This window comes from Chlamydotis macqueenii, chromosome 12 (assembly GCF_036417535.1).
Source record: "Chlamydotis macqueenii isolate bChlMac1 chromosome 12, bChlMac1.mat, whole genome shotgun sequence".
Taxonomy (NCBI): domain Eukaryota; kingdom Metazoa; phylum Chordata; class Aves; order Otidiformes; family Otididae; genus Chlamydotis; species Chlamydotis macqueenii.
The window spans coordinates 11,088,614-11,112,154 of NC_141567.1; the positions used below are offsets into that span (position 1 = coordinate 11,088,614).

The following is a 23,541-nucleotide window of genomic DNA, read 5'->3' on the forward strand; positions in this document are numbered from 1 at the left end:
ACAACTAAAATGGAATTGATTCCACACTATATATATGTGGAAAAGATATTTAATTGTAAAATAGAAAAAGTAGGCCAGAGTACAGTTTTAAGGGTAATTCTTCTGTGTACAGTATAGGTAAACTAGACTTTTTGCTTAAGTTTATATAAACAATTCCATAAAAGCAGTGAAACATGGAACAACAAAGCAAAGCACAAAGAATATTATCATACAAAAAAAGGAATCTGCACAGTAGTTCAAAATTTAATGTAACACAGCACTGAACAATCTTAAGGCAGCTCAGTCTAAGCACAGGACTAGAAGCCAGAAAATCCTGAGATCTGTTCCCAGGTCTACCACAGATTCACGTGGTCTTAGCCCAGTCATTTAACACTCCCTGTGTTGCGTTTATACCAGTTATAAAATTGAGACAATAACACTCACTTACCTGCCTCAGGCAGTACAGTAAGGGCTCTGTAAAAGATTTTACAATGCTCTGAAGATGTAATGTGCTATATAAATCCTACGCATAATAGATCACTGCACAGACACACACAAACACAGTATCACAGTGAAGAACAATGATGCTAGGTAAGAAGAGCATCACTACAACATAAAAAAATTACTTTTCCAATTGCATAATTAAAATGCAAAAGTCCGTTTAGAAAAAATGTATCACTGAAATAATTTCAAGGCTATTGGGGAAAAGAGATCAATAGAATATTCTAAAAGAACTACTCTTTGTGTTCCAGTGGAGACATTCTTTTCTAGTCATTACTGAACTTTAAAATGTTTCTACAGGAAAACTGTAAGACACACAATGTGAAGTTTCAGTGCCTCCACTACCAAATTTTAAATTGCCTCTCATATGTAAATTCAGAATTTTTTGTTCCTGTTAATTACAAATTACATTCTTCCAAGAAATATACCATCCACAATAAAACTGGCTGCTAGCTTACTTCAAATGACCTATACGCTAAACATTTTTCTCATAATTTTTCTCATCTTTGCTGAAAAATACCTATGCAAGATGTATGTGTAGAAATTATAAAAACATGCAGCATATGTACAAACTGAAAAGTTTAAAAAATATTAGCTTCATATACATGTAAATCTACTTGGATATATCTGAAATTAAATATAAAAATTTCACCGCCTAAAATTTAAAAAAAAAACAAAACAAAACAAAACAAAACCAAAAATGGTTTTCAGAGGATCTGAGACAACTACTTAAAGCTGTACAAAGATTTCCACCTGGAAATGTCTTATTCAGAGAAGTTTAAGTTGTTACCATGTAAAAATAACTGTTAATTCATTTTGTCACATGATTAATTTTCAAGTTGTCAGCCTAAATCAGCAACATCACCCTTAAAACTGTTCTGTTTTTCAGAAGTTAAATTCATACTAAAATCAAAAATTTCACAAAAACATTGGCTTCTCATGTTTCTGGATCCCTTCAAAAAGATTTATCAACTCATTTTGAAACTGTAAAAAAACCAACTATTTACAGTATTTCATTTTAAATACTTTTCACAATTTCTAAATTCAGAGTTTTTATGTTACAAGAAATTCATCAGAGCTCACGGCTTAAGTCCAGTTATCAACTTGTAGCATCTTCTCTATCATGTAATCCTGTGTCTGTACCTATACAGCGTACAGTTCAAGATTGTACTGCAGGTTTTTGAAAGTAACAGGCTTTGCAGTATGTTCATTTTTTATTAAACAGCTTCTTTATTAGTCTGGAGGCGGTTCATTGCCTCTAACTTCTGTCGATAGGCCTCTGCTTCTTGTTCTTTCTTTAGAAGCTGCTGACGATATTTTTGTGCTTCTCTGTTTGCCTCATCCAGCTGTTTCTGAAGAGTTTCTCTTTCCTATTAGAAACAGAACCAGCAATATTTTGTCAAATATGTATCAAATACAAGTTAAAATGGCAAATACTTTTTCTTTACATGCAGCTCAAGTGTTAGGGTATCACGCAGAAGCTGTTCAGTTCTTACTTGGGCAAACCTACATGACCACTGTTGTATAAATTAGACATGAACTATCACACAATAAGGCTTGAAGTGTAAATATAGCAAACCCAAGTTTCTTTAGCTGCAAAGATACCAAGGAGGTCTTCATGGAAAAAGAGTGAAATAAAAAAGCAGAAGCATGGTGATCAAACACTAACATACTAGCATTTCTCCAATTACTTAACTCCCTTTGTTACTTTTCTTAAAAAAAAAAAAAAAAAAAAAAAAAAAAAAAAGACAAAAATAAACAGCTTCTAATAGGATTGGAATCAAATCAAACAGGAATCTCCCTTTCTGTTGTATTTCTAATCAGACAGTATAATCAAAAAATGTTACCTAACAGCGCCTTGCACTAGAAAGTGACAACCATCCACTAATCAAAATATACACATAACTGCTTTCTAACCGAAGCGATCTAAAGTGATTGATATTATCTAATCCGGAGATGTAACTACACCCTCAAGGACATCATATTTTTATGAATTAACAGGCATTTAGCTAGATAAGCTTTTTCAATTCAAAAGGAGTAACTTAAGGCTCCATTCTGCATACAAGTTCACTGGAGATGGCTATAAAATGGTTTCCAAGCAAAATAACATGGGAAATGCCACTTCCTACAAAGCTGCCTTAGGAACTAAGGAGAAGGTATTTCTATCTCCAGTGACACAGGTACTGTCATTTTGTTTGATGCTGCACTGAGCCCAATTGGAAAAGCAATTTGCTTGGAAAATAGTTTTGTTTTGATCTTCAACCAAATACCATTTCATTAAAGTAAGTGCATCATACTTTCATGAGTAAGGTGGTATTTGATTTCAAATCATTCTTTCCACTGTAGTTGTTAAGTAACCGCAGGAGGGAGGTTGTCAGAAAAGCAAGCTATCTCCCAGAAAAAAAAAAAAAAAACAAAACAAACTCTTATCAAAAACTCAGGCCCAGTGAAAATAAGTTGCTTTTTCACTTTATTCCTATTCCAACAGTTCAGTATTACATTCCCATTTAGTACCTCAGACAGTTAGAAGTTTCTCCCCCCACCCCGTCATAGCAACGTCCCTATTCTTGACCTCTGATGCACTCACGTATTTTCATGGTCAGAGCCTGAAAATACAAAATACTCTGCCTCGCTTCTACTTGCTACTGTTCTCGGTACTTGTCACAGCCACATTTAGCAGTCCCATGCTGTGCTGAATGTGCTGGAATACAATGACAAAGGTGATCAGATCATTGCTAAGAGCAGCATCTGCATAGCTAAAACAACAGGTGAAGGAGAGATGTTATTAACAGGCGATAAAAACTAACTAGAATACAGAGCAGAACAAACTCCATTAAGTGCTACTTGATTTTACATAGGGCCTTAAGAGCTGAAGGCAGCTGGCTAGCATTTGCTTCATTTGAAGTACAGGCTAATAAAATGAGAGCTCATCTGATCTTGCTTACTTATTTGAAAAGGAAGTTCAGCTTCCAGTTCAGAAAAATCTGTATTCTGCTTTTAAAGCAACTTTATGAATGGCCAACCCACGCAGCAATGAGACTGACGAACACCAAATGAACAGCAGAGCCTACAACTCAAAGGATCTGAAATACACCAGTTATGTTCCAGCACCAGTCCAACCAAAACATACTGCTATTTCTGTTAGTTATCTATGTAGTATAAGGGGAGCCAACAGCTATGTAAAACAGTAGAAAGCTGGTGAAAGGAGCTAGAAGACAATTCTCAGGGAAGCAGTCAAAAGAGTTGATCCTGCTATACACCGGGAAAGCAACCTATCCCTCTTGAGGGCACCGAGCTCTGGGATATACTGAGCTGGGCATTATCTACCTGATCTAATATTTTTTGTGACAAATTCATATCTAATACTGGCAAGAAGCAAAGCTACTCTATCTACTGGGCTGCAGAGGAACAAAAAACACCAGTAGCTCACTGGCCAGTGTTTCCACAGTGAATTTAAAAAAGCAAGGGGCAATCACCACCACAGAGTGCGTGCAGACTGCAAACACTGGGGGTGGACATCTCAGACATCTTATTATGAGTATTTCCCACAGAGGAGGGAAATGGAGCTGTATGCCCAGGAGGAGTACAGCACATTAAGGAAAGCATAGGGGGAAAAAAAAAAAAAAAAAAAAGAAAGAAAAAAAAATAAGTCTCAGTGGCAGAGACAAGAAGATAAAACCAGTATCCACCAGACAGACTAGGAGTTCAAAGCATGTAGATTACTCCAGCAACTAATATGTGTAGTTTTTAGACACTCATAGTCATAACGTAAACAGAATGAGTTAAGGAGTTGAGGCCAAGCATACTCTCTAACTAGGCAGTAGAAAGAAACCAATGCTTCTGGAGAAGCAATGCACATCTGCAGTGGATTGAACAGCAAAAATTGGTTCCTTAACTTTGAAAGCTAGAATAGAGAGGACTATATGTGGTCTATTAATTTAATCAAATCCAGAAAGCCTTCTTAGGGCATTTTTAGAATACAACTGAAAGCGTTCTAATTATCTGAAGTCTTTCTGTATCAGTATAAAAACCTAACCAGGTAAAAATCAAATTAGAGGATGCTGAGTGCTCTTAAGAAATCTTCCATTTTACCAGGGAATTCTCTTCATTGCATGTAACTTCTCTTAACAGTCTATATATTGACAATAGGGACACCCATAACTGGAATAAACAAACCAAGTTGTTTTTTTTTTTTTTTTTTTAACAACAAAAAACCCAGGGATATTCATTCACTAATATAATTTAGTTTTAACTTTTTGTTTCAGTCTAAGAAAATGATTGTCCTGGTTCTAATGAGCATCACCTTTCAAACATGCAACATGGGAAAAAAAACAGTCAAATTCAAGAATTAAAATTAAAATCACTGTATGTTAATGAATTGTGCATTAAAATGTAAAACAAGTACCTGTGTGACAGATTCTTTTTGCTGACATCCTATATTCAAAATATCAAACTGTTTAGGAAAACTGCTATCACTCTTCAAAATGGGCTGAAATGTTTGAACTTAAAAGAGTCAGAGAAAAATAAAAAAACCACCACTATAGCTTTAGTCATTCACAATACTTTCACAGGAAAGTTTGTCACCTGACATGAATGGGAGAATGTTCAACTTAAAGACTTTCAAAGCAGTTAACTGTTCATACACCATGAATTTAAACCAGCTGAAGAAAGCACTCCTAGCCTTGAATCAACTCTTCATAACGAAATAAAGGAATGAATCACCAGTGAGGCAAAGAAACCAAACAATATAGGTTTTCTACATTAAAAAAAATACTTTAATGAGGGAAGGGGTCCCTTTCCCTCCAAATTCAAGTATCTACCACCTTCTACAATGATGAAGTTTGAAGTGAACCGACTTTATGTGCACTTCTTTAATGTGCCTGTTTCCAAAGTGAGGCAGCACCACACCCCTGTGAACCACAGTAAGGCACCTGAGATCAACTGGTCTCCACACAGAGGCCTGCATGTGCATTTCCAGTTGTACAGGCAGGGACCAAGTCAGTTCTGCACTTAAAATGAACAGATAAAGTAACTCATTTAAACCAACTTATTTTAGACACATTTCTCAAATGTCAAAATATATAATTGAAACTAGTAATCACATTCAAATAATTACGTGTACTGTTTTACCAACTATCTGTAATTAGGAACAGGTCAATTTATTCCTTAACCAATCCTGATTATTTTTTTTCTTGACCTAACAGAATATTAAAATACTTAAGGAAATGTAATTCCCTTTAGGAATAATTCAAGCAGATGTTTAGAAGTGTGAACAAAATAAATGCTTTTATTGTAACAGTCATACATTTAAAAAAACGCAGCAAGAAAATTTTAATTGTCATTATAATCTGTAATGACCAGAAAGCTGCACAAAGGCCAAAAGTATCTGAGGTGACAAATAAGGCACAGGGAAAGCAAGTGATGAAAGGTGGTAATTATTGCTGTTAGGCATGGATAACATGTAGCACATGCTGTACAATAAAAAGTATTCAATTAGGCACAATTCAATAATATGAACAGAAATTGGAGAATACAACTTTGGTAAATGAAATATACTGGAATTGACAAAATGAGAACTTAGAGCCTAGTCAAGGCAGACAGCAATTTTAATAAACTTTTGGCCAAAACAGGTCTGTACAGTTAGAAGCAACAGAAGAAGGAATGAGATGGTTGACCTATGGTGCTTAATATAAAAAAACCTACAATTTTAAATTGAACAGCTACATCTATTTATCATAAATAAAAATAAAAGTTTTCTCAATGCTGTTAGTTCTTCTGCAGTATAATTTAAAAAAAAAAAAAAACAAACCAGGATGGTACAAATATGTGTAATACTAACCTGCTCCAGAATTAAAAAAAAGATTCTGTGACAAACACAGAATCTTACAGTTTCACACTTCCATTAACAGTTATCTAGATATCATGAATGGAAAGGAAACATTTCTAAAAATCTGATCTCACAATCAGGACAAGCATGTGGTCATAACAGAAAGATGAGAGTACAGTACTCTCATTCACTGCTAGCGGAAAGAGTCAAAGTTACTCAATAATATATCAGTACCTAGTTTTAAAAGAGTGATCTTAAAGGAAAACAAGCAACAACAACAAAAAAAAACCTTATCATATACTTAAACAAGTGTCACTTTTATGCTCACAACCAGAGGGTGAAGCAAACAGTCCTCCTATATTCTTTTTACAACAACTTTGTAAAAGATTTATTCCAGTAACAAGAGAGATTGAACAAGTTCTTGTTTCACATGCTGCATTCTGTGGTAACAGAAATTAAACTCCAGAACAACACAAAAACCACAACCAGCTACTCAGCGCTGAACACTCTGGTTAACACATATCATGTAATATACTCCTTACTTCTATTTCTGCAGACTCCACACGATTTTCAACAATCTCAATGCACTGTCTCTTCACTGGCGGTTCTTCGCTTATCACAGTTTCTTCAGCAATGTCTGTTGCTGGAACTGTTAATACTGAAAACATATTTGTACATATACTTGAAACAAAATTGGCACTAAATAAAGTTACTTAATTATATGAATTTTATAAATAGCAACAAAATGCAAGGACTTTTGCTTATGAAAACACAACTACATAATAAAGTGCATTATAAAGTCAGTACAAGGAAAATTTACTAAAAAATTTAGCTGCTTGTATGTTACCAAAGAATTTCAAATTTTTTTTTTGTTGCTAAGGTCTACAATAGTTAGCTGTCTCTCTGGAGTACTGTGGCTCCTAGATTTAACTCAATGGTATTCCAGCTAGCTGTCACTCTGGAGTACCATTGCTGTTTTTCACAGAGTAAATAGACATGGAAGTGAACTGCAGCAGTTACTAGTCTGTCAATTCTGTAACTTACATAGCAGACTATCTCCTTCACAATGTTTCTTAAGCAAATACGAAACACAAAAGAGACTTTAGATTTTGGCTAATTAGAACACCTTAGGTAATCTGAAAATCCAGTAGCTGTTAACCTCGTCGGGGGGGGGGGGGGGGGGGCGAAGAGACATCTAAAGAAATTCATACCCTCATTTACTCATGCAACCATTTGCCAAACAAATATTCTCACTGTCACTTCAATTACTACCTACACACATTCATGCTGACAACTACCAGTACTTATTCAGACAGACTGGGAACCAAATTTGTCTCCAATATACAACTCTTCAAGCTCCACACTTAGAGTCCTCATGAAGAAACCAGAGAAGGAATCATTTTTGATTAAACAGTAGTGGCAGAGCATCGTTAAAAGAAACTACCCAACACATATGCATGTCACCAAACAGCACTTTTTACACTAGCAGCTTCCACAAAGTACATGCGACCAAACAGGACAATTTGTGTCACTCTGGCTTCACTGTTTCTGCCGCTACTCCTCTAAAACCGCAAGCATGTAAAACCTGGCTTTTGTTCTGTTAAGAACACACTCCACGGGACCTTCACAGCTCGCTTTATGCAACAGATTTCTAAATCCAAGCTTCAACTCCCCACAGTATTTCCAAGCAAGGCAACAGTGTAAGCATTAGAAGAATGCTTTTGTTTTACTCCGTCTTCTAGTTTTCTTAACAAGTTTGTAAGAATCAAGCTGATCAAAGGCAAAGCAAGCAGCTATCACTTTTCTTTTAAAACGTCCCAATTTTTTTTTCCTCACAGTTTAGCGATTCTTCCATTCTTTCTCCTAATGCAGAGGCTCAGCTGAACTGCAGCCGCTCATGTGGCTGAGCCTTCTGCAGTATAAGAATTAAGATATGTACATTGATAATTACAAAATTGTCCAAACTATTTGCATCTAACAATTTATCATTATTACTGTAACTAAAATAGTTCCTCAAGCTCGAACCGAACAAGTTCCCACTCACCTTGCTGTCCATCTGGCATGGTCACAATGATGGGTTGCCCTATGCCACTGGTTGGAATTGAATGCAGATTACCAAGCTGAATGCCGTCTGTAACTATAGTAATTACTTGCTGACCTCCAGAACTGACAACTTGCTGAATAGCACCATCCACAGATTCTGCAGTCACAACTTCTTCTGTGGCCACAACTATCAACAGATTAGTAAAGGAATTAAGTCAATGTATAAATTAAGCTTCAAAATTTCAAATGCATTTTGTTACAGCTGAGGAAAAGTTTCTTCTATGTCTTTTAAAAGTCGATTGCCCCCATCTCTCAATTAATGCATTACTACATATTGTATCATTAATAGAAATCTTTCACCAGGCCACCATAAAGCACCAACATTTTGAAATACACAGGCAACTTTGTCCTTTATCTCAATATATATTTTTTTTAATTCAGCATGTTTCTTAATAGATACATTCCACTCAAAACTGATGCTTTGGGTTCAGTGTTTAACATGGCAGCAAGAACAAGAGTCATTTTTAAGAAAACTAATAACTGTTCCATTGTACACAAGCTAGACTAAGTTACACTAATAGGAGAAAAAAAAAAATTGAACTTGAAATATTTGCTTGAAACTACTCCTCAACCAATGCCTTGCCAGGTGTACCCTGGGACCCAGCCTTGATTTCTGTTTACCAATGGTCTTCAAGACAGTAACAAACAGAAGGACCTCTAGAGAATCACAGAGTCTTGTCTCTACTACACGGGTACTTCAAGCACAACCACAACTTTATTTATTATACCAAGTATGAAACAGAACTAAAGGAAAAGTTCTGCAGAGTTGACATTTTTACACCTTCAAAGGAGAAACATAAAGCTAAAAAAGTAAAATAAACATTGTAAGTATATAATTTTATACGTAAAAACAAGAAATCCCAGCTTAACTAAGTATTTAAAATTCATAATTCAATAATGAGTATATAGCAGTGAACTCTCCACAGTTACCAAAAATCAAGGTAAGATAAGGAAAAGATTGCATTCACAACTACAACACATACCACAGCTTGCGCTGTACACTGTAACTGGGATCTTGCACTACCACCCTTATTTTTTAAAACAACAAGATACTGAGACAAAGAGCAAGAGCACTAGTAGCACAATCAAAGAATTTCAAGCACACTATCTATTTTATTTTCAATTTGCCAGGGTAAAAGCAAAGCCTTTGATTTAAATAACAGACATTAGAGTGCTTTCTATCTACAGAGATGAAATTAAAATCCTATAGACTATGTTGTGATGCTCGAGATGAGAGAAGGTAGATAAAACCCTGAAGCTTTCATCTTTTAAGTTAATTACAATATAGCACACACAAAGATCACTCTGTAGTTCAAACAATGACTGCAGTCATTGCCTTCTGAAGATCTTTATGTTCAGAGATTACTGTCCTATAGCACTGCTTAAATATTCACATTGTTTATTCAGAAAACCAAAACAGTAAGTCCTACATGAATAAGTGGTGTTGTACTGAACTTGATTTGGCTTCCAAGTACAAGCTCAGCAGTAAGAAAGACCACCGTCACAATAAAATCCAAGTTGTATGTGCCAATAGTAGTTGCTCTGGCAAACAGCTCTGATCTTTCAATTTCCAACTCAATGTTAAGCTTTTAGTTCTGGAAAGAAACATTATTAGGACTTCTGCAGACCTTGAAATAAAAATTAAGATTTTGGTCTACAGAGAAGTTATTCTATATAAAAGAAAAATATCCCCATAAATACAGTCCTTATTCCTTCCATGCTCTCCTTCTGTATCTATATCCGTATCATCACTAGTTACCATGCTACTTCATACACTGAAGGAAAGCTGAATTCATTTAAAGAAGCAGCACTATTATTTTCAAGAATCCCTGTACTAACATGCATTATTTTCTTCTGCAGTGTGTGCAGGGGGGAGAACATCTGCACATGCAGTAAGATACGTGCCTAATTCCAACATAAGCCCACCAAATACTGCATTCCAAATGCACATCTTAAATCAGATTTCTCTCTAATCCAGCTCTGAGTTCCATATACACATTATGCACCATATTTTATGTAATGTCCATAACTTTATATACACTCCATATGAGTAACAATTTTAAAAAGCATTATTGTATTCAGGTCCAGTAAGAAGCATCTTTCTTTCTTTGGTTTTACAAATTGACGTGTTTTTAACTGTAAAACATAAGGAACTAGGGGGAAGAAATCAGGGTAAAGTTAACTTGGAAAGAGGATAAAAATCTAGACAGAAATAACATAAAAGGCAGAAGCTAAGTTCTTTGTCCAAGTTCGTACAGTCTTAAATACAGGAGACTAAATACAAGGTAAGAGCCAAAATCAGAATTTTTCAATCATACAATTTTTGAGACTATCTATAAATGGATCTTTTACAAGATGAGCACAAAGAGATGGAGTTTTTGTTGTTATTTTTTTTTCTTGAACACACTTACTACTCACTACATGTGACAAACAGCTGCTTTTCTATTCTTTACACTTTATAAACTATTAAAAGAGTAAGAACACAGGAAATAATTTGCAGACAGCAAGATGCTGCAAGATTGCCCACACATATGCATAAAAATCAAAGCAGAACAACTGAAATGAACAGAAGGGTTAGGTATGATGCACACTGCATTACTAAAGGTGGGAAGCTACTGCATCAAGACTTCAAGCTTATACCTTCCTGCCTGTCATCTCCTGCCTCCTCTCTAATTTTTATCTTCAGTGGTTTACTGACATGTAACATCGGTTATGCTGCATCACTGCAAGGGCAGGGCCATGAAACATCAGGACACTTGGTTAGTTACAGAAGTCTACTACCGAGTCCTGGATACACATCTAATGCTCCGTATTCCCACGCAATCCTTTAGGTTTCTCTCTCCTACAATTAGACCAGAGTTTCATTGAAATATATTGACTGAAAAATATCAGTAGCTTCTTCTGTAATGAAAGGCACTGCATTCTGGTTTTGAATCATCCACTTCACTTGCACTGTTTAAATGCCATAGCTGTACTTAGGTACTGCTTTGAGAAGTAGTAAAAGAAAAGAGCTGTATTAAGAAGGAATCCTGCAGGACTTCAAATACTTTGAAATGAAAACTCAGGTATATGTTGGGATGCAGCTGTCATGACAGTAAGTCTGAGAGCACAGATATCATCTATATTTTCAGTGAAAACTGGGTCCTTAAGAATAATGTCATCTGCAAGCTGAATTCTGTGAGAATTTTTAGGTGCTAAAGACTTTTGCCACACAAAGCAACTTAGTTCTGCAACATTTATCATACTGACCATCACCAACAAAAAGACAAAATACATTTCTTTAGAAACTTGTTCCATTCTAAAGGGCAAACTGCACATTATGATCCCCAAATATTCTTGTGCCTTTTGGGTGAAAGATTAAGAAAACTGCTGACAAAGTATATGCAAGCAACACTGGGGGGCATTTCCGAATATTTAACAGAAAGAAGCATTCAAAGAAAACATTCTCCTACCAAATGCAACTAGACTGTATGCAGACAAAGATGTGAATTCAGTCTCCTGAATTATGCTTGTTTTCAGCAAAGTGAATGCTACTCACATTAGGCTGAGAAATAACAGTTGTGGTCAGAAATCTTATTAAGAAATAATTGTACATACAAACCCAGCAATCTTCCAGGTGAAAGCAAAGGAAAAAAATTGTTCATGCTGAAAAAAGGAAGGAAGATTGTAGCCTCACACCTGTATGAACTGTATCTCCAAAAAAGTCAAAAAAGTCAGTCATGTACTTTTAGTTTATTGAATGAGGTTAAATGACTGTAGCTTTCTAACCTGGTGTTTCTGAAGAATTAGACAGTGGAGCTGATGCTTCTGCTAAAGCTGCCAACGTGGCTAATACTGACGTCGATGAATTTCCAAACTGTACAGCAGACACTCCTGTTTCATCTAGAAGGATGAAAAAAAAAAAGTTAGCTGACAAATTTAAAACTAGTGAAGTCTCTTTTTTTATTATTATTGCACTGAAGCATCAAGCACACGCTCTTTTCTCAGCAACGTTCTGCTAACTCAAAGTGCTATTCTGAAGGCAAGTTTCTTAAGCAAATACAACTTCTGATAAAACAACAGTCTTCACAGAGATAAATTAAGTACCTAGATATTTATAACACATTAAAAACACTGCAGAGGAACACGGTAACTATTCTTACCACTGTTTTTCCTCAAGTCTTTTCACTAAATGGTGAAAACCAATTAGAGTATAAAATCCTAGTAGCTATCCTATAGACATCTAAATACCTGTTCCATTTGATGTATTTGCAGAAGATACCAGACCTGTTAGGTTCACCACCCCTCCAGGTCCAATGATGAACTGTGGTGTTGCTGCATGTATCGTCACAGTGTCCGGGCTCTCTGGATTTGTATTGATTTGGTTCTGCATTGCAATCTAGGAAACAAAGGTGATAATATCATTCCAGTTGTAGGTATAAAGAAGTTATTTACCTTGTAAGAACTAGAATTATTGCACATTCCACTCAAACAGGGAACATCTCCCTCGTTATATTCATGCAATATACACACATCGCGTCACATTTTGTGCTCTGTGGAAGTACGTAAGAAACTTTTTTTTTTTTGGCTGAAATCTAAAGACAAAGTCTTTTGAAATTTAGGAGAATAATGACACATTGCTACTTCTCCTTATCATTTATTGTAAACCAAGAGAACCATATAAAGACATGGCCCTTTTGTAGATGTGTAAGCTCATGTATCCAAAATAAAGGTCTGAAGAACCAAAACTGCTGTGGCAGCTACATGCCAGGAAAATCAGCCCTGATAGCTTAGTAATTGTCATGAATTGTAGATGGCATTCTTCTTTTTGTCTTTCTTTGAACTATTACTGACTTTTATTTACTATATCCTTTCTGCAATGAAGAGGAGGCTAAAGGAACAGACCAGAAGTTCATACAGTTCAAGATGTATGGGGAATAACAGATTTCTACAGTGGCATAATGGTACTATTTCCTTTGCTTTCTGTTCTTTTCTCAATAACACTTAGCATTTAATTTGCCTTTAAGAACACTACTGAACAGCGAGCACACATTTCCATAGAAGTATCTATTATAATCCCAACCTCAATCACTTCTCCAACAACTCAATCCTAGTTTTTCTAATGCAGGAAAAATTGCCATTTCTTCTCTCCTGATCTCCAATTGTTAGGAAATTAATATCCATATACAAAAGTTAACTGAACACTAGGGTATAGTCAAAACATACTGGCAGGGTAGGGAGTTAAGTTTTACACCTTGCTTGTGAAGATTCCACATAGTTCTGTGTACTAAAACACTCAAATTTAAGAAAATTAGACACTTATGCTTGACTTTGTAGGTGGTGAAAATATTCTTCACACAACTAATATTTACTAACATTTCCATGTCATGAACTAGACTGGAGTTCAGCATTGGCAGTCACTATATGGTCTCACAGCTGCTGCATTAAAAGTTTAGTTTATCACATGTGTAAACAAGTACTTTGCTGTAAGCTCCCTTAAAATCATGAATCAAAAGTTACCTGTAATATTTCCGCAAGGTCTTCATTTCCGTTGTCTACCGCAATATCTAATGCAGTTTTGCAAAATTTACTCTGAGCATGAACATCTGCTCCATACTTTATTAAGAGTTCTACAACTTCTTGGTGGCTATGTTCAGTAGCCCAGTGAAGTGCAGTCATTTTGAGCATGTCCTTCGCATTCACATCAGCACCGTGCTACAAACAAGACCATTGCATAAACTATGTCATTAGATGTATCCAAATTAAATAATACTGGTCACAGAATTAAGCCCAAAATTCCTTCTCCAGTAATGTCCTGTTATCTTATATTTACAGAATACTTCAGTGTAACTACCAAATAAATTATTTACTTCAAAGGATTAAAGACACCCTAAAACATAACATGTCTTTGTTCTAAAAGTTGTTACTCACACAATGTCAAATTAGGAAGTAGTCTTATTTTGAAATGATAACCAGTAATTCAACTGAAATCACGCTTATTTTAATGCTAAAATAAATTACAGTTTAACAGGAAAACAAAGCACTCAAAGCACACAGTACAAATAGTCCCATCATTTCAATGTTGGTTTCATGACTAAAAGGAAATTGCAAATATTTGATCATACAGCACTGTAATATACCTGCCTCAGATCTTGTTTCAGCAGTTCTTACCTTAAGTAAGACTTCTACTATGCTGGCATGGCCTTCTGATGCTGCCATATGTAATGGAGTTCTGTCCACTTTGGTTCTGGCATCTCGACTTACACCTGCTCGCAGCAACACTTCTGTTGTTGAGTAGTGTCCATACTGCGCTGCTAGATGAAGGGGAGATGTTCCCAACTGTAATGTAATGGAAAAAGTGGAGTTTTCAGATCTCTTACTATACTAAATGAATAAACACAATAACTAGGAGAATGATTGCTGCTTCCTCCCATTAACCATTCCAAAGCTCATCTCAAAAGCCACCAGAATGAGCTCATTCACAGTCTGGTACTAAAATCACTAGGAGGTCACATGAAAAAAGAGACAAATTTAATTTTGAATTAGACATTAGATTATGCGACTGTAGAATTCCAAGAAGAAACTCCCAAGGCTTGCAATATAAATGCTTAATTGTAATAATCCTATTTTCTTCTTCAGGTGAGAAAAGTAAGAGGATTTACCAAACACTGCAAAAGTTTTCATTACCCAATCTGTGGTAAAAGGTGCTCCATTTGCCATCAAAATGCGAACTTCGTCATCTTGACCTGCTCGTGCAGCTTCTAAAAGTTTCTTTCCCAAATCTACTAGTGACATCTAGTGATGGACATAAAGGAATATGAAGAAAAAATAGTAACATTAATACTATTTTAAGTACACAAATTCCACCATCATTTTTCAAATTATTATTTCTGAACTACTCTGAAAATTTCAAAACCTGGAGTTGATATTTTAGCTATGAGAACAAGTTTTACTGATGGCAATAAGCAGCTTGATTTTAGAATTACTTACGACAGCTAAACAGAACGGACACTAGGGCAAAGATTTCCGGATTATAATGCTGTAAACATAGCAGCTGCAAAGTTATATCAAACTAAATTTAAACTGAACTGGATGCACATTTCTTATAGCAGAAAGTGGTTCAGGAGCTCTCACCTGAAAATGCAACTCACTGCAGCTTTGTCCATCTTTCAAATGCTACTACATCACGGCTGCTATGTCACACACCCAAAGGCACTACATTCATTTATCCAAAATGTCTATACTTATTTAAGAGCTACCACTATTTTACATATTTAGATATGAAACACAACAGCTTCCTGACATCTTGTCCATCACCTCCTTTTGTTCCCCCTAAAATATAATTCCTGTATTCCTAGCTACAAAACAATGCAATAGGCATATTATTGTACTATTTGCATCAGATAGTCTGCCTGAAAACCAAACATTACTACCTGCGTCAACTGTCTACAATTACTAAAAGCACTTCTGCTTGAGACATGACTGAGACACCAGCTGAAAAACTTTCACATCATCTTTAGATAATCTGTTTTACAGCACTCAAAGTTCCATATAATAATACAGAGCATGCAAAACTATACGTATACAAATGACACCTATCTGTTTCTGTTGCAAAGATTTCCCAGTATAACACCTTTATAAACCCATTCTATTTCATACTTGCTATTAAGCTTGTTCAGTAAACAGAAAATGCAGAACTAAACCATAACTCACACTATTAACCAAAACATATCATTAACATTTTAGTCCTATACCTACGTTTTCCACTACCAGGATGCTAAGAATGGAATGACATTCATCAGTTTAGTTTCCAGTCACAAGCAAAGTTAAGCCTGTATCACTAGTAACAGTAGTTGCAAGGCCACGCAGCCAATTTCCTACACAAAGTTACAGTACGTGAGTTCAAAAAGAAATCCCAACAGAACCATTTTTTAATCTCTTCTCTTAAATATACACTTCTATCACAAACCAAACATATTTAGAAAGTTCTCTGCACCTGGCTCAGCTGCCAAAATCTGTGTGGTATATTGCTCAATAAGCTGAACCCTATTGACTTTGGAAGAAATTAGAAAGGAAAGCGGAAATACTGCAAATGCAGAACTCCAACATGTATCAGTAGAGCCATGAACTTGAGCAGATTACCTCTTTGTCTATAGAATTGACTGCAGGCAGCAATATCCCCTTCACCAAGATAATACTCCATTTATATCCATGCTTCTACTACACATAGACATGCTGATTTGTCTCCAGCCAGAAAAGGGAAGAGGAGCAGGAAGGTGCCAGGACAGGACAAATATTGGCAATGGGAAAAGGAAGGAAAAAAAGGAGCAGAGAGTCAGACACAGAGGAAGGGACAACAGCTGACTCTCGTCCGTAAAGAAAAAGAGCACAAGAGAAACAGGAATAAGATAAAATCTACTATCCCTGTTAAAGGGAGACACTAGGAGTAATAATATAAAACAATAATAGGACAGAGAGGGCAGCTGGCAAGTGCAGTAGTGAAATGAAGGAATATAGCACTCCCTTTATGTGCTACCTTTTTTTTGGGGGGGGGGGGGGGGGGAGGCACAATTTCAGAAGAAAAAAAAGCACACAGACACATGCACTTTTTCTGGTGATCTAATACCACCACATCAAGGTTCTCAGAAGCAAAAGGAAAGCTGGAATTTAACGGAAAATACTTTATTTAGTAATTAATTTGAAAATATAACAATTAATTTCCCCTGTATTTATTTTTGTTTTAAACCCCAGTAGAGAAGAGGAACTAATAAAGTCTCCTTTTGGTGTTACAGAATAATTGAGGCTGGAGGGGACCTCTAAAGGTCACCTAGTTCAATTTCCAAGTCAGAACTGGCTCAAAAATATGAGGCTGTGCACCGCTCAAGTCCTGTTGAGTTTTGAATGTCTCCGTAGATGAACATCCCACTGCTTAATTCAGCCTCATTCCAGTGTCCGATCACCCTCATGATGAGAGCTACCTTCTATGTCTTTCTCACACTAACGAAAAAGACAGCCTTGATAACAAGCTTGTCCCTTCCAACCCTAACCATTCTACGATTCTATAACTCTGTTAGACAACAAAAATAGATGAAATAAGTTACAGTGCATACCTTTAACAACTACACCTATTCAGAACCCACTGATCATATCTACACTGGTGAAATAAACTGCAAAGTTGTTACCAAAACCCTATGCAGCAAAATCAAGCAGCAAAGAAATTCATTTATGGTGGTCTACAAAATAAAAGTCTCACTCCCTGGAGACATTAGGGACAAACTTCAGCCTGAGATCAACACCTTTTCAGAGCCTCTCTGAACCACTACTGCTGAACACACTGTCAAGAGTGACAGTACATCAGTTCTCATCTCAATGAAAAACTAAACAGCATTTTACTACACTCAATCAGAAATGTTCTAACCAAGGAAAAAGGAGGGACATGGAAGATCATACATGACAATGTTCATTACCATGTATCACATTAACCAACTGGGTTGATATGAAGTGTTTGTATTTTAAACAAGCACAAAGCATCACAGAATTTTACTTATGTTTCAGGACACAGGATTTTAACTTCAGTTAAAACAACAAAAATTCATTTTAGAAGTGAAGTAAAAGTTTATTTTCTCATAAGGTACTTGAAAGCATGCTTGAGCCATCTAGTGGAAAAAAAAAGTTAAAATCCTAGCAAAATTACACTGTTGAGCTCAAAACCAAGAATCACATTAGGTGCCACTAATGCACTAACAACAGCAAGTGAAGAGGCCTTTCCAACAAAAGACTCGTGCACATTTAGTCACTTTTAACCAACGAATACTAGCATTCACGAAATTTCTCACAAGTAGCCAACCCAAAGCTGATTTACACTTGGCAGACCATTCCAAAGACCAGTATTGTAAGGTGAAGAAATCTTCAAGTAGTAACATGGCCCATACTCTTCCACTGCTAGTGCCGAGAGATACTGAGAAGGGTCTGCAGTGTCAGAATTTCCCTTTCTTCCCTTTCAGAAAAATTCTTCAGCCGCTCTCTTGAGATCAGTTAGTTACACTACAATAGCACAGTGATACCATCAAAAGCAAAGTTCTATACATAGTACAATAAAATATATTTAAAATTGAAATTAGATTTCCCTTTCAAAGCAGCACTCTTAGTCAAGTACTGCTGCTACTCCGTGTAGTGGTACAAATAACTCTGCTGAACTGCATCAGAGGGTACTCGGCAGTAACTGTGTCATTTCCATCAAGCTTGGCTAGCATGACAGCTGGGTAGTGCTTTATAATGGGATTGTTTCAGATAATAAAAAAATCACTGGCTCTCAGTTAAAGTCTTGAGACTATTAGAGTTATTCTTATGGCAATTTGAGGATATTTTCAGACTTCTAAGAACTCCCACACAACTGTGTGAGGGGTTCAATTGTCTACAATTGAGTAAAAAGTGAAGAGCTTCTGCTGCATCTGGACTTCTTTGCATTAACCACTTTCTGAACTTCCATATTTCATTACTGCAAAGCATTCTGTACGGTACCATTAGCCAGATGCCACAATTAACTTGTAATTAAACCTTACATCAAACTATTATTGCTATTTTACTTCTGTTCAATAGGAAATAATACTGCTTTTTTGTATCCATCTTAGATTTACGTTTTTATACATTCTATAAAACTCTGAACATTGTGCTATTAATAGAGGGGTATATAACAGACCTTGACCAGTTAAGGTGGGGCTGTGTGCTCTGTGGGGAGGGAAGAGGAGCTGAAAAAACTGTAAAGTCTGGGGTCCCACACCACAGGCTACAGATGACAGAACACCAGAGCCTGCAGTCCAAAGGAAGGAGATTAAGTCTGGCTTAAAATATTGCAGCACCTTTCAGACCGGTGTCCTGCCCCAAGGATCCTGGACCCAGCCTTATTCCCCTTCTACCACTGCAGTGGTGAACATCAGCTGGTTAAAATCAACAGGCACAAAACACTTGTTACAGAATATCTGCTAACATGGAGATCTCACAGCCCCCAGGACACTTCTACCAAGGCACGCTCCTAAAAGAGACATACTTACACTAGAGGAGCATGGACTGCAACAGTGCAATTTACCAGAAGGCAAACTGAATCAATATATACTGTATCTATGATAAGGATTTGCAATCATTCCTAAAAACCCCAGGACAAAGCTTCATAAAACGCTAATTAAAGAGATTGCCCTATTGAAGTGACACACAGTAGAATTGTACTTGGAAGAGAGCTTGAGATCCATTATCTCTCACACCCGGAAAAAGAATGCCCTTTTCAGAATGCCTTTTTCTTTCCAGTATTTCAGTAAAAAACTCAGTCTGCTTCCTCAGACCTGATCTTCAGAAATGCTATCCTCCTACTGTTTTCAACATTGCACAGTATCACTGGAAATTTAGAATAGCAATTTCTAACTAATTATATATGTCTATCCATACCAAGCTCAAAGATATTTTGAAGTATGGAGTAGAAATAATTATAAATAACTATTTAAATCTTAAATCATTGAATGGTTTGGGTTGGAAGGGACCTTCAAATGTCATCTAGTCCAACCCCCCCGCAAGGAGCAGGGACATCTCCAACCAGATCAGGTTTCTCAGAGCCTCATCCAACCTGGCCTTGAACGATTCCAGGGATGGGGCCTCCACCACCCCTCTGGGCAACCTGTGCCAGTGTTCCACCACCCTCATTGTAAAAAATTTTTCCCTTATATCCAATCTAAATCTACCTCCCTCTATTTTGAAACCATTACCCCATGTCCTGTCACAACAGGCCCTTCTGAACAGTCTCTCCCCATCTTTCCTGTAGGCCCCCTTGAGTTCACCATAAATCACTCAGTTTTGATCATTAGAATTGAAACAGTAGGATCAACTACGTCTTTTTTTTCCTTTTTTAACATCCTGATATCAACAGCACAATACTTGAACTGAGAACAACTATTTGAAGAGTTCTTTATTTCAATTACAGCTTTGTAACTTTTAAAGGAACCAGACGGTCAGCATTAAACCTAGGTGTATTTCCACGTGCTAGCCTATCTTAGAAACTTTGGCATGATTTCACCTTATGTATCATTTAATAGTGATTACAGTGACCTACATGGGATAAACTCAAAAAATTCCCCTATTGTTTCCTAAGGGAATCATATCCTTCCTGGGGTATTTTGACAATGATTTTACACATCATACTTCAAATCTTAATATAAATATCATAGGCTTAGAGGATCCACACTTCTGTTATGATAATGAAAATTACACTAATGTATTTATAGCAGTCCCCTTTAATTCCAGTGCTTTTGGCTTTCCTCTATGACAGTAACTAAATTCTCTCTAGTTGTTTACACAGCAACATGACTTTCATGTTGGACTATCTATGCATTAGATGAAAAACATCTCATTTGAAAAAAAAGAGATCAGAAAAGCAAACATATTGTTGAATAGCTTAGTGGTTAACATAGTCAAGCCTGTATTTACGCAGGTCTGCCTCCAATTACGTTCATACGTTAATTTAAAGTAGCACCAATCATCAATGTAACTCCGTGAAATAATGCAAATGGTAGAAAAGTCTTGTCCGTAAAAAGGAGAGCGCAAATTTGGACATTATCTGCAACATAATGCAATATCTAAAAAATATTATTATGCAACAAGGGTGAACCTTGGCACCAACCACGATTTGAGCTGGCACTGCCAACAAGCTACACAGCTTTCACAGGTAAGTTTGGCACTAGACACCAAAAAGGTTACATTATGGCAGCTATGGCTGATCTGAAGAATCTAAGGGCTTGTGATGTAGCCTTTGAGCTGTACTACAGCCTTAAAAGTATGTTTCAGATTGACTGAAACTTGAAAATATCCTCAAACAAAAAGTCACCAGCCTCTCTAATTAAAGCACTCATGTTATTATGAGGAATCTTTTCTCGACAGTTTGTCTTGCACATAAGCCTAAAAAAAACCCTAGAAAACAAATTGTTCTCAGCAAAGAAAGTGGGTCACGAACAAGAGTCTACGCTTAGTGTTTGCTGATCTCTTATGTATACTCTCAACCTTATTTACACAGCAGATTTAGGTACCCTTACAAATATTTCTGTGCATATACACACTTAAACCAAACTGCTTAGTCTTGCTAACATTTCAGAAGTCCTTAGTAATTTTTTTTTAATAAGCTAAAGTACTCCAAGGTGTGCATGCACAACTTTTATCACATTTAATTCTATGCAGCATTTGCCATTAAATGAAAGCTACCTCAGTAAGCAGGTTAAAGAACACCATACAAGTGTTTTAAGTTAAAAAGTGAGCACAGAAGACTTCCCACAGAGGATGACGCCTCTGTGCCATCAATGGCTCACCAACAGAAACTACTTTGACTGCCAGGGGAGACAAGAAAAACAACAGTCTGAACTAAGACATCTTATCCCACGTTTATGCCCCCACCACACGCTTTATTAAGAGTCCACGGCAAGAGTTACAGACTCTGGGCGAGGGCCGCTGCAGAGGAGGGAAACGCTCCCCTCCCACCGCAGCCGCCTCTCCTCAGGGCACCTTTGGCGCCAAGCTCCGGCACCGCAGCTCAGCCGCCCCCGGGGCCGCGGGTCGTAACGGGGGCCGGCCACCTCGCCCCACGCGAGGCCCCGGACCGTCCCCATGCGGCCCAGACCGGGCTGCCCGCCGGGGAAAGGCGCGGGACGAGCCGGGCCCCGCTCTGCCCCTCAGCGCCTGGGCCCCTCGCCGGGCGCGCCGCGCCGGCCCGGGCCTGTCTGGTGGCCGCGGGAGAGGGGCCGCGGCGGGCGTGCGCGGGCCCCCGGGCCCCGAGACGAGCCGCGCCCCCCACCCCGCCAGCCGCGCGGCGGCCCCCGACCCCGGCGCAGCCCCTGCCCCACAGGCCGCGCCCGGCGCCCCGCGGGCCGCCCAGGCCGCCGCCGCGGCCCAGGCCGCCGCTGCCCGCGCCCCCCGCGCGGCGGGGTCCCCGGAAGGCCGGCCAGCGCGCCCGCTCTCCCCAACAGGAAATCCTGGCTGGGCTGGGCGCTGCGGAGGGAGCCGCGGCGCCGGGTTCCGGGGGAAGTGGAATTATTTTTTACCAGCGAAGAGATCAACTTCCACATCCGGTAACAGGGCCCTATACAAAGGCGCAGACTGACCTGGAAAAGCTTGGCCGGCCCGAGGGGGTGAGGGAGAGACGGGGCGCGGGGATGGGGCCTTACCGTGCTGCCGGCCCGGCCGCCGCCGCCGCAACAACAACCAGGGGCGCGGGAGGCCGCCGCTCATCGGCGCCCAAAAGCCCCACACAAAAGTCCCCGCTGCGCCTGGCGGAGGGACACGGCGAGCGGAGGAGAGGGGAGGGGCACCGTCCTGTGCCGCGCCGCGCTGCCCCGCCGCCAGCCCGCGCCCGGCCGTGAGGCGGCCTGGGCCGCCCGCGGGCAGCGCATGGAGGGGCGCCGGGCACTTACCATGGGGTGCAGGTATTACCTTATTACACAAATATCCCGACAAAAGGGGCTCGGCGGAGGGATACGGCCTCGGCGCCGCCTGCCGCGCATGCGCGGCGGCGCGGGGAAAGGCGGGGAGTGGAGGGGTCCGCCATGTTCCGTCCCGCTTCCCGCCCGGCGGGGGGGGGGAAGGGCGCTACCCGCCGCCCTCGGTGGGCGGAAGCGAGCTGTCAGCCTTGCAGGGGACCGAAGCCGTCCTCAAGCAGCTTAAGAAATAAGAAAGGGAATCGCTATCCCGTACGCCGGCCGCCTTGGGGCTCCTCTTTGCCACAGGGCGGCGGGGATTTCTCTTCCCGCCTCATGGCTGCTGGGGCTCCGATTGTGCTCCCAGGCGAGGGTGCCCAGTCCGACCAAGAACTTTGTTGCCTTGCTTCCCCTAGGCAGGGCTTTAGCTACACTTTGGGATCTCAAAGGTAGAATTTTATATGAATGACAACTCCAAAGTGATACTAAGGCTTTCAGAGTCTGCCAGAGAGCTCTGGCCTTCAGTCCCAAACTGCCATTGGACCTGACATCCCAGCCCCTGAAATGCTCCTCCTGGTTTGTTTCAACAATGCAGAATGGTAAGGCTCATGTTTGTCCTAAATCTATTCCAAGTAACAAGTCTTTTGATGCCACCGTAAAGCGTGGATCCCATAATCTACATCCTTCAGAAAAAGGTATCAACCACAA

General features: G+C 38.8%; 1 protein-coding gene across 5 annotated transcripts; it reads right to left on the minus strand.

Moving 5' to 3' along the window:
* Positions 1–33: 33 nt before the first annotated feature.
* GABPB1 (GA binding protein transcription factor subunit beta 1) lies at positions 34–22,868 on the minus strand. Of its 5 annotated transcripts, none has more exons than XM_086757648.1 (9): positions 22,850–22,868; positions 15,077–15,184; positions 14,561–14,728; positions 13,910–14,104; positions 12,641–12,788; positions 12,179–12,292; positions 8,352–8,537; positions 6,850–6,965; positions 34–1,850 (listed from the first exon to the last, which is right to left on the minus strand). In XM_086757648.1, exons 2-9 carry the CDS (start codon positions 15,182–15,184, stop codon positions 1,698–1,700), a joined length of 1,188 nt encoding a protein of 395 aa, XP_086613774.1. In that variant the 5' UTR covers positions 22,850–22,868; the 3' UTR covers positions 34–1,697. The 5 variants fall into 5 exon arrangements, with proteins under 5 accessions (XP_086613774.1, XP_086613775.1, XP_086613771.1 ...); XM_086757649.1 differs by lacking the exon at positions 22,850–22,868 and adding an exon at positions 22,585–22,705 and having other exon boundaries at positions 12,677–12,788; XM_086757645.1 differs by lacking the exon at positions 22,850–22,868 and adding an exon at positions 22,585–22,705.
* Positions 22,869–23,541: the final 673 nt, after the last annotated feature.

Bases quoted from the DNA above. Each gene is read 5' to 3' on its own strand.
- GABPB1 (XM_086757648.1), bottom strand. From the start codon at position 15,184: ATGTCACTAGTAGATTTGGGAAAGAAACTTTTAGAAGCTGCACGAGCA. The intron at 14,729-15,076 runs GTAATGAAAACT...ATTACATTACAG, and splicing joins CACCTTTTACCACAGATTGG to TTGGGAACATCTCCCCTTCA. The intron at 6,966-8,351 runs GTGAGTGGGAAC...ATATGTTTTCAG, and splicing joins CATGCCAGATGGACAGCAAG to TATTAACAGTTCCAGCAACA.